Raw genomic sequence first — 12,044 nt, forward strand, 5'->3', positions numbered from 1 at the left:
ATTTGTGAGTAGCTGATGAAGCTGATGAGTCTGTGGCATACTACTACTACTACAACTATGAAACACCATTCACCAGGATCGTTAGGCATGTTTGGAGTTGTTCTTTTGTGTGTATAACGTTAAAGCTCGTGGAAGAGTTTGAACATAAAATGGATCAGGACACAACAGAACAATAGGAACAGCGGAGAGGGGGGAAACACCAACAGCAGGACCGATGGAGAAAATATACTGAGACAGACAAACAAGGGATGTGGGTAAGAATCAGGGGTAGGGGGAGATTCAGGGGGTAGACAAGATCGATGCAGGAGCAAAGTCTCAGGAATGAAATACAGGAAATTTGGGGGGTCACGGTAAAGGAAGGTGGTTTAACGGGGGTTTAAAAGATCATGGTTTTGGATGGGGGATGGTGATGAACAGCTTTCTTGAAGACCTTGAGGGAAGAATGAGATTGAAGAGAATGTTGAAGTTGGTTCCCCATACATTAAAAAACGTTATCGATTTATTGAGTTTTTGACTACTTCTTCATGATAATGCTGAAAATACATCTCTCTTGCCGCTTGAATTTGTCGCCTTCTTATTCATTGTTGGATAAACAGGTGTGTCATATTTCATTGGATGTCGTTATATTCAGGTTGCAGAATGGAGAGTCTAGAAAAAAAGGTCCACCATCATCCACCCCTATCATCGTTCACGTCCTCAGCACATGGTCATTAAATTAATGGCTTGGCATAAACTATTGACCGTAACCAATGGTCCAAAGTAGCCTATATGGCCTTTTTATGATCTGTCGGCTTGCTTTTACCCTCTGTCATCGGTCATTCATGACTTCCATGGAGGAATGCTCGTCATCCTTCTCCCTCAGTCCCTCCAGTATGCATGATTAAGCACGACACTTGCTTTGCTGCTTCCTCTCATCCCTTTTACTCTTCATGTATCATAAAAATAGAAAATGAAGTGACTTCATTTTACTATTGACCGGATTTATTGCTCTCGCTTCTTCCCTGGAAATGCTTTACTCTGGAACTCTGCCTGCTGTTTTATTTCCCTTCTTCCTACAATCTAGTTTGTTTTTGTGTTTTTTTTCAGAAAGAACTTGAATGGATTCCTTCTTTATGAATAGAACATTGATTTTATGAGGTTTTCATCCCAAGTCGGAATTTATCATCTTTACAAAATATTCTGTGATTCTTGCCACCAGCACAACAAAAAGGCTATTTGTTTGAACTCATTTCAGCTTTTTGATTCCCAACTTTTCAAATTAATTGTGTTCATCTGTACCTTTCCTAAAAATGTTAAAAATTAATGGTTTTATGTTATATTAAATTTTATCATGGGTTGATATGTATGTATGATAAATGATACCCAGATATGTTTATTCTCTGACAGTCATAATTATTTTCTATGTTTGCATTGGAAAGAAAGAGTCTGATGACCTGGCTTTAACTGTGATGATCTCTTTCCCATCAGGCCCCACAAGATGTACCAAGCTCAAGTCAAACAGCAGAAGCTGGAGAGACATCTGTGGTAAGTTTATTTGTGAGTAAATACAGTACAATACTGTATTATTTAAAGTATGGTGTTTTCATTTTTATTTTTTTGTAGTGGTTTGGTTTTCTGACTTGATGATTCTTTCATTTTTCATTGAATATTAGCGGTATATTTTTCAACTTAGAAAACACACGAGTGGGGCACCCATGGGAAACCCACGGGAATAGACTTTTATTACATTTGGACATCTTGAGTTAAATGCTGCACGGAGAATTGCACAACATTGGTACGAGCAATTCTTCAGAACCAGAAATTATGTAATCTACACAATTTATATTCTTCACATAATATGTGAATGCATGTCCATGCATATGTGAAATGCAGTGTGTAACATGTAATTCCACATAATGTAAAAAGTGACTTCAAGATCTCAATTCTCCCCCCACTCCTCTCTCCCCTATTGTCAAGTCAGGCCAGATCAGATCTGTGACTTGCAACAGTTACCATGTAAACCTGTACTCACCTATTTCACGGTCGGGTTGTCAGCGACTAAACCGTCTTCCCCACCAGGTTTCCTGGTGAGGAGGGTGTGTGGATATGGACACTCAGCAAGATTAAAAACAAAACCTCTCAAAGGGCAGAGGAGCTCCTTGTGAGCCAACATCCATCCATATCTCGTGCCCAACTGTGTCTGCGGATGTCCTCCTACAGTTGGATTACCTTTTTTAGGAGGTTGGTAGCGGGATTTGCACTCTGGCCACTGTAAAACACTTAATTCTGCAAAACACATTAAAAAAACTCGAAGAAAATAGAAAATTCACTCCGTGGGAATACGTCCTGTGCAGCTACGCTTTGCAGAGCAGCTCACCAGATGATGGGATTGGGGAAAAGCTTAAGGGAACCCCATTCATTGATGACAGGAGGAAAAGCACGGGGTAACCTTCCTGGGTCAGATTTGGGGTGGTGCTGAGGTGTCGTCCACAAGATGGTAGTCTCCTTGGGTTAACCTGAGGCGGTCCCTTCAGGTGTGTGCCTGGACTGTCCTCTCCTGAAGAGAGGATGATGGATGATCACCTGTCCCTGCTATAATCTGAGCTCCAGCATTTGAACTTTGGTATTGTAGCACTCTGAGGTTCAGAGACTGGATATTGATGAGATAATGGCAGGTGGTTACACCTACTACTGGTCTGGTCACTCTGATGGTTACCATACCCAAGGAGTTACTGTAGCTGTGTCTATGAAGCTGACTCCCATGATAATTGAGGTAATATCGGTCAACGAGCGTATTATGAGACTGAGGATTTGTCACTCCTTGGAGGTCATTTCCCTGGTCCCTGTATGGTCCAACTGAGGAGAGTGATCTCACTGTGAAGGAGGCATTCTATGCTGTGCTCAAGTCTGTGGTTGATCAGTGCCCCAGGTGAGATACTCTTCTCATCTTGGGGGGATCTCAATGCATTGACTGGCACTTACAGGGATGGTTATAGGACATGTATTGGTCTCCAAGGGTCTGGAACTGTGAACCAGAATATCACTAAGTTCCTTGACCTTGTAAGAAGCCGTGAACTTATGGTGGCTGGTTCATGATTTCAGGACCCAAAGGCTCATCGCTGGACTTGGTATTCCAATGCTGGTGATGTGGCAAAGGAGATTGGCCATGTGCTTGTTGATGGTCACTGGAGGTTGATTCAGAACTGCAGGGTCTACCGGAGTGCTCAGTTCCTCAATACTGATCACAGCTTGTTGTAGCAACTCTGCAGTTGCAGCTTAGTTCCAGGAAAATGGTAACATACAAGCCAAGGCTGGATGTTGCCAAGCTCAAGAATGAGAGGGTAGCTGAGGAGGTTGAGTGGGGATTTTGGGGTCGAGGTGTTTTCAGGAATCCTGAAGAGTTGTGTTGTGCCTTCAAGACATCCTTGATTTTGTCGGTGGATGTCTTGGAACCTACCATCAGGTGAAGAAGAGCTTTGTCTCACAAGGGACACTGGATACCATTTATGAGAGTCGCAGGGCCAGCCTTAATGGCAGAGCTGAGCTGCTCAGGGAGTTGAAGCATAAAACTGTATGTGTGCTGAGGGCAGACAAGGAGGCCTATGTGCGAGGAATCTGTGAAGGGGTAGAGCACCACCTGTGGTCAAGTGATTTTCGTCCTGCTATCAGAGGAATTCATGCATTGCGTTTGTCCAAGCTCATCCCTTCGTGTACTGCAGTGAGAGCGGAGGGTGGTGGGCTCTTGACAGAGGAGTCCGAAGTTTGGACCGCTGGGCCAATTTTTTTGAGTGGCTGTACCAGTTGACTCACTGGCTGTTGAGTTGGATATCAGGGGTGTAACTTTCCCTGTTGCTGACCCTTCAATCAACTGTACACCACCTTTGTTTGTGGAAACACAGGCTGTAGTAAACTAGTTGAAAGGGGGTAAAGTTCCTGAATTCTGTGGCATCCATGCTGAACTTCTCAAGGCTGCTGGAAATGCTGCACTCGTGTCATTGCTTGCAGTTCTGTGCTCTGTTTGGAACACAAGCATCATCCCAACTGACTGGAAGAGGGGCTTTCTTGTCCCTCTCTGGAAAGGGAAGGGTGATCGCCAGGACGGTAACAACTACTGAGGAGTGACGCTGCTCTCAGTGCTGGGCAAGGTCTTTGCTTGGCATTATTGATAGGGTTCACCGCTTGAGCACCAGCGCCCAGAGCAGTCAGGCTTCACACCAAAGAGGTCAATGATCGACCATATCCTTGCTCTTTGGGTGCTCACCTGATGCACGCAAGAGTTTTGGCAGGGGCTGCTTGCAGCCTCTGTTGATCTATGCAAAGTAGGGTGTACCACTTTTGCAAAAGTAGTTGCTGGAATGAAGCACTATGTGCCTATCGATTCCACTAGTGAAGTTAGGTGATCGACCAAAGTTTGAAAATTTTCCCGCCTTTTTAGACTGCGGGCCGCCATTTTGAAATTTCAGGAAAAATCCATATTTTTGGAAATAATATTGATTTTTGAATATTTTTAAAAATATATTTCTCTGTGTTTAGATGGCCGAATGCACTTCAGTAGGCACCAGTATGATAGTAAGTACCCGTAAGTATTATTCACAACTTTTCCCAACATTTTGAGAAGGGGTTGCCATTTTGGAATTTCACTGAAAATCCCATATTTTGACAATTATTGCATGGCACATTGTTAGGCATTTACAGAATATCAGTAGTAGCGTTTTCATAAAGACATTATTAATGACAAACGAGAGCATGATCAATTAATTATGAGAACAACCAAATATGTTTTAAGCGACATGGTTTTCATATACGACAACATAACAATCTAGCAAACAAGCAACCACACAGATATCTTATAGAGAACATAGCGTTTGTTTTGTATAGTCTGGGTAAAGCTTCCTGTGCTTTTCCACGCACTGTAGCAATGCTTGACGTTGTTTCTCATCATTGCACATCTGAATAAAGTCAGACACGAGCTTAATTCCTCTTTCAGCTAGATCATTTACGACACGCAAAGAATTAGCACTTTCGCAAAATTTCCTGTAACTAGCGAACTTGTCCCACATAGCCACAGGAGCCCTGACCATTGGTCAGTCAAGGTTTATCTCTGCAAGTACACAAAGAATAAAAAATAAAAATAATTCATTAGATATACACAAAATAAGCCTGGTGTTGGCTTAGTGGTTAGGGTGGTGGCTTGGGATCCCAGGGTCCTGAGTTCAAGCCCCGTTGGCTGCTGAATTAACACCAGGGGGTTGACTCAGCCTGTCATCCTTCCGAGGTCGTCGAAATGAGTACCAGTGTACTGGTCCCGGTGTATGCCCCGGTTAGATTAGGTGTACCATATCCCTGTGTGTCGTAAGAGTCGACCAGGGTTGGCGTCAGGAAGGGCATCCGGCCATAAAGCATTGCCTCAAGAAAAAGCCCAACCCCTGCACAGCAGGGAAAAATGGCTGTAAAAACGGTCAATATGTAGATATACACAAAATATACGATTTTCACTGAATTTCCAAAATGGCAACCCCTTCTCAAAATGTCGGGACAAGTTTGTGAATAATATTTACGGGTACTTACTATCATACTGGTGCTTACTGAAGTGCATTCGGCCATCTAAACACAGAGAAATATATTTTTAAAAGTATTAAAAAATCAATATTATTTCCAAAAATATGGATTTTTCCTGAAATTTCAAAATGGCGACCCGCGGTCAAAAAAGGCGGGAAAATTTTCAAACTTTGGTCGATCACCACCTTCACTAGTGGAATCGATAGGCACATAGTGCTTCATTCCAGCAACTACTTTTGCAAAAGTGGTACACCATAATGCAAAGCATTCAATTCAGTGAATTTGGATGCCCTTTGGAGGATTCTCGATCTTCGTTCGGGTGCCACCAAAACTGATCAATACGATGTCTGAACTATACTCTGATACTGAGAATGCTGGATGTGTGGTGGTTCCATCTCCTGATGTGAGAGGTGTGTATTGGTCCCCACATTTTTCAGCATACATATGGACTGGATTCTAGGGAGGATGTCAGATAGATCAACCTGCATTGCATCATTTGGGAATGTGAAGATCTCTGACCTTCATTTTGCAGATGATGCCTTCATCTTTGTGGAGATGCTGGATATCCTCATGGGGGCCTTTGAGGTGCTGAAAGAGGATTCGGAGACACTGGGATTCTGCTTTTCCTGTTTCGAAACTAATATCCAGGCTTTTCATGGCATCTTGCATGCTGCTATCTTGTCTGTACCTGTTTGTGGTGAGGATGTTGTGGTCACGGAGAGATTCACTTTCCTTCACATTGATATTCATGTTTCTACATGTTGTGAGCCAGAGGTTGATAGATGTCTGGGGTGTGGCACTGTCGGTACCTATGCAGGAGGACGAGAGTCCGAGTCTTTAAGTCTTTTGGCCTTCCAGTCTTACTCTACGGATGTGGGACTTGGACTCTAACCAACAATCTGAGATGAGACCAATTCCTTCTGTACCAGGTCTCTTCGGAGAATCGTTGGCTATTGCTGGTCAAACTTTGTATCCAACGAGCAGTTGCTGAGAGACTCAGATTAGAGTTGTTACCTCTATAGTCAGTGTGTTTCAGCTGCGGCCATATGGACATTTGGTTCATTTTCCTGATGCTGATTCTGCTCACTAGATTCTATCAGTGAGGGAGCCTCGTGAGTGGAGGAGGCCAAAGGGCCGAACATGTGCCTGGTGGTTTCAGCAGGTTGATCGACATCTGAAGGAGATGGGCCAGGCATCCACCTGAGGGATGGCCAGATGGAGACCCCTGGAGTACCAGCGGAAAGTGGATGTAGCAACGCACTGCTCCGGAGCATGCTCCCATACCTGACCTGACCTCATTTTCTCCCTCCTACGCTCTCTCCCCCTGCCACATTCTCTCCCCATTCCACGCTCTCTTTCCTCCCTTTCTCCACCCTCTCTCCTCTCATCACGCACACGTACAAGGGAGAGAGACGAGGTCGAGACAGTCGTGCACAGGGGAAGGGGGAAGGTAGTGGGTGAGGAGTTGTGTGAATGGTTAATATCCTATAATGAGCGATTTTTTTTTTTAAGCATTATATACTTGTCATCAGGGTAATTTACTTTTTTAGCTGATTAACAGTTTTGTACGACCACAAGATATTGACATAAATAATCAATCATAATTAATATTGTTGGTGATTATATTTGTGGAATTGATGTGCAGTTAAAGTTAGGAGATATCAATGAAAGTATGAAGAAGGGGTGGGGCTCTCTTCTTCCTCTTTCAGATGCATTACATGATTTACATGAGTTTCATTTGCTTGACATGCACCAGTGCCACTGATCCAGTGCCCCCTGTAGGTTCGAGCAGGAATTTGGAATTTGACCAAGGTGCTTGTGATAACTCGCCTTTTCTTTGCGAAGAACATTGTGGGTTCTTGAATTTTCTGAAGCCGATATTGAGGGTGGGGGGACTTTTGACTCTTTCGACTATGTTTGAGCTTCACCCTTTGCTGGTCCAACAAAGGACGTCAGTCACTCGTTGACACAAGGGATGTACTTTTTCTGCAGTCCAAGACATCTCAGCCATCAAGACCTGCTGCAGACCATAAAACCGGCACTTCCTCCAAATTCCCTTTTATTACCCCTCCGCTGACAAAGTCACCGGATGCATTTTGTTTTTGGGTTGTTCGTCCGGCTGTCCGTCCGTCCCTCCATGTCTGTGATAGGTTTTTTTGTTCCAGCAATAACTTAGGAACAGCTTAATGGATCGAAGTCAAACTTGGTACAAGTATGTTTCATGATGTAAAGATGAACTGATTAGATGATGGGCTCAAGAAGTCAAAGGTCAGAGGTCCCGTTCGATAAAAATTCTGTTCCCGTCTAATTTGTGAACTAGTGATGGGATTTTGACCAAACTTAGTATAAGTATATGTTGTGATGCAAAGATGAACTGATTTGATTTTAGCATCTCAAGCCTGGTGTTTGCTTCATAGTTTGGGTGGTGGGTTTGGGATCCTTCTTCTTCTTCTTCTTCTTTCAGCTGCTCCCGTTAGGGGTCGCCACAGCGAATCAGCCGCATGATCCGCATAGTGATTTGGCACATGTTTTACGCCGGATGCCCTTCCTGACGCAACCCTGGTCGCCTCTTACGACACAGGGATATGGTACACCAATTTTAACCGGGGTATACACCAGCCCAGTACACTGGTACTCATTTTGCCGACCTCGGAAGGATGACAGGCTGAGTCAACCCCCTGGTGTATTAATTCAGTGGTCCAACGGGGCTTGAACTCAGGACCTTTTGGATCCCAAGCCGCTGCCCTAACCACTGCGCCAACACCAGGCTCGGTTTGGGATCCTAGGATCCTGAATTCAAATCCCACTCAGCTGTTGAATTAATACCAGGTGGGTTTGACTGCCTGTCATCCTTCCAAAGTCGGCAAAATGAGTGCCAGCTTGCTGGTATCCTGTGTCAGAGTGGTGACACATCCAGGATTGTGTCCAATAGCCAAGGAGACTGCTTAGGCAGCACCAACGCTCTGCACAGAGTATGGTCCCAATGGATGGATGGATGGATGGAAGACTGGTGGAAATGTTTTTTTTTTTTTAATCGAAGTAGGGATTTTAACTCAACTATTTATCATGATACAAATGTACAGATTAGATATTGAAGTCAAATGCTCTTGAGGTTTCAGGTCGTTTGAGTAAGCAAAGATTTAATGTCTTTGGCATATCGGTCGACATCACATTATGTCTAGTTATGTAAACAGACATGTTTGTGCATTGTCTACTGAGATCCTTGTGTAACGTGGGTCTGGCTTGAAAGCAGAGTTAACCTGATAAAATAATCGATAAGCTACAAGCGACAGTGCAACACCATTTACACCATTGAGAATTCCCTTTATGGGTTGTCCTGTCAGTCCTTGGTCTTCTAATCAGAGCACATAGCTTCTGATGCTATAATCCCAGGTTCAAGCCCCATTTACTTTGCTGATTTGTCTGCTGTCCACTTAAGTTATAATTCATGTGAAAGTGTAATGATGTATCCCAATGTTGTTGCCCTTGCCCTGTCCAAGATACATCAAACAATGAACCCTCTCTTTGCCCCCCCTACTTTGATGGTGAACTGCTTTTTACATTGATGAACTATTTGATGTATCTTTTTTCGCAATATTCATCTCCCTCCTCACACCCCCCCTCCCCCACTCTTTTTAGCCACTGTGCACCTTCCTTCATGGCTATATCTTTTAATTTTTATTCCCTTTATTTTCATCATACATCTTCACATCCTGTTCTCCAAGTTAGTATGTTGTTTTCTGCAGCAACCCACCCAACCCAATACTCTCAGCCACAACTTCACTCGCTCCACAGAACTGTGAGTGCATCTGCATCATACAGTGCAGTAATTTACAACGAGATGATTTTACCAACTGCTTTGATTCATGGCATAATATTTTACATCTGCATTATCTAAAAGGTTTGTGGCACCTGCTAAACATTTATTCATTGTTTGAGATTGCATGTGTACCATGAGATGTGGCCACTCAGAACCTGCCAGTCAACTCGACATTGTCGCGTTGAGCTGCAGAAGACGTCCTGGATAGAACCAAGCAGTTTTAAACAGTGCATGTGCAGTGAAGTAATGACAGTGTGTCCATGCAGGTATCAGGCCGTATACAGATACCAGCCCCAGAATCCTGATGAAATTGAGCTCAGGGAGGGAGATGTTGTGGATGTGATGGAAAAATGTGATGATGGCTGGTTTGTCGGTATGTGAGCGCATAAAAGACTGGTCAAACACAACATAGCATTCCTCATTTTTGAAATCAAGTACCGGTATTTGGTATTATATAAATTAATGACAATTCTTTCCACCCTTGCCTGTAATTCATGTGATTATTTGAATATTGAGGTAACATAAAATGGGAGAGCAGAATGTGTTTGAGACTCAATATTGCCCATCCATGTCTGTTTTCAGGAACTTCCAGACGAACTGCATTTTTTGGAACCTTCCCAGGAAACTATGTGCGACCTCTGTCTGCCTGAGAAATCATTTGTTCCTCTAAAAACCAAAAGGATGCTGCACATTGTCCTGGAAACCGTGATGGAACTGAGTCACATGCTGCAATTTTATTCAAATTGAACAGCTTTGTCTCTGTTGGAAACCAAACAACAAACCATAGACCACAGCATCTTCAGGAAGTGAAAGGTGATCATTCTATTGGAGCAAAAATGAAGGGATGAACTATCAAAATGGCTGAACAACAAATCTAAATACATCTGCACATCTTGAGCCAAAGCTGGTGAGCTGACATAATGCACTAACAAATTATACTGTGAAGGACATCATCAAGAAACAGGGTACAGTAGTAGCTTGTTGGTGTGAGCACTAAACTGACACCCCAGAGTGTGTGGGTTCAACTCCAACTGTAGGGAGCAGTATTAAGGATTTGCATTATAACATTCAGGAGGTCGAGGTGTAGTTTCAGGAGAATTACCATGCCAATATTGGATTCTTTCTAAAAACCCAGCTGGCCCATTATAGACCTTAAGGGTGGGATAAGATGCCTGCCCCACCTGGTCTGGTCGACATGTGGTACTAGTCCGCTCACTGCGGATGACTCTTATTCCCTTCCCTTGTTACAGGAGGTCATTCTGAATAACTATTGTTCTGACCATTCTCATCTTCTTACAACGATAAAAGACAGTATTCAAATGATGGGTTGCCCACACATCAGCACCGCTTAGCCCCTAAAACTGACATTTAGCAATCCTACATATGATGCACTGTCCAAAACATGTGATTTATAACCTTGCAGTTTTTGAGTGACTTTAATGTAAAATGGAGTTTATCCACTGGTCTCATGCACCTTGACTATCTCAATCACAAGTTGAGCTGCAGCAATTGCAGACCTGTCCACTTCACCGTGGCTGTCTTTAAAACTGCAAGCTTGAAGCAGGGTGTTCATGTTTGGTATGGTTTTCTAATGGAGAAGTCCTTTGTAGAGCAGCTAATGCATGGTGTTGGTGTGCACCCAATCTTCCATGATTTGCAAGCACAGTAACTTGTAAAACAGAACAAGCCTGTATGCTCTTTTCTCTGCTTTACATCACTGCAAAATATATTTTTATAATGGTATTTTGAAAGTTCTGCTTGTGCTTTATGGTTTGCCTGTAAATATTCCTGGGAAGACAGCAAGTAACGTCTTTTTCTGAAAGGATACAGAACCAGTTTTGTTTGCACTTTCACCTCTGGATAGTTGTGAATGTTGCGTGCATTCGTCAGAATTCAATAGATTTCACTACCAGCTGAAATTTCACCTTTTACTTTTTATGTGTGGTTTGAAATGATTGCATCATTTCAGCATTTCCAAGCATTATAAAGACAATTTTGGTCTTCACTCAGCCATTTTAACTTTTGCTATCCTCCTGCACAGTAACTTTCTCAGAAAATGCTTTTGACAGTCGTTTGATGTGGTTTGTAATGCACTTGAATATTTTCCCCTGCCACCCATTAAAAATCCTCGTTTTGTTTTTCTTCCATTCACATTTATTTCACAACCTACTGTCAACAATAGATTGAATATTTACATTGCATTGAGCCTCGGCAATTGGTCCACGTATCCATTATTAAAGCTTTATGCGCCCGCACTTAGTTTTTAATGCTGTTTTTCTTTCATGCTGTTCAATTCCTGTAAATATGAGTTGGTGCCAACACCTCTCATTGCCTGTTTGAACTGTTGCGTTTGAAATAATAAAAAAATAACCAAAAAAATTATATATATATATATATATATATATATATATATATATATACACATATATATATATATATATATATATATATATATATATATATATATATATATATATATATATATATACGATTTATTTGTGTATGTTCCATAATTAATTTGACGTCATTCGTATATGTTGATTAAAAATAAATGCAAAAAAAGGCAATCTTTCCATCCAGCCTACATCATGTCCTCATTCTCACAATACAACACATGTATTTCCACACGTATACAATATAACACCACAACACGCAAAGTATCAGTCGAGAAGGAAATAGCTGGAAT

The 12,044-nt window shown here is 42.4% G+C and overlaps 1 protein-coding gene across 41 annotated transcripts in view; it reads left to right on the forward strand.

The window, feature by feature from the left end:
* LOC147018003 (sorbin and SH3 domain-containing protein 1-like) overlaps positions 1–11,613 on the forward strand; it is a 329,576-nt gene extending 317,963 nt beyond the window's left edge. For all 41 annotated transcript variants that reach the window (XM_085897162.1, XM_085897163.1, XM_085897184.1 and 38 more), the window contains 4 exons: positions 1,468–1,524; positions 9,285–9,337; positions 9,625–9,731; positions 9,941–11,613. In XM_085897162.1, coding sequence (XP_085753288.1) covers positions 1,468–1,524; positions 9,285–9,337; positions 9,625–9,731; positions 9,941–10,008 — 285 coding nt within the window. In that variant the 3' untranslated portion in view covers positions 10,009–11,613. The remainder of the gene's footprint in view (positions 1–1,467; positions 1,525–9,284; positions 9,338–9,624; positions 9,732–9,940) is intronic.
* Positions 11,614–12,044: the final 431 nt, after the last annotated feature.

This window comes from Eptatretus burgeri, chromosome 10 (assembly GCF_056783735.1).
Source record: "Eptatretus burgeri isolate ZD-2024b chromosome 10, Ebu_testis_v1, whole genome shotgun sequence".
Lineage (NCBI taxonomy): Eukaryota > Metazoa > Chordata > Myxini > Myxiniformes > Myxinidae > Eptatretus > Eptatretus burgeri.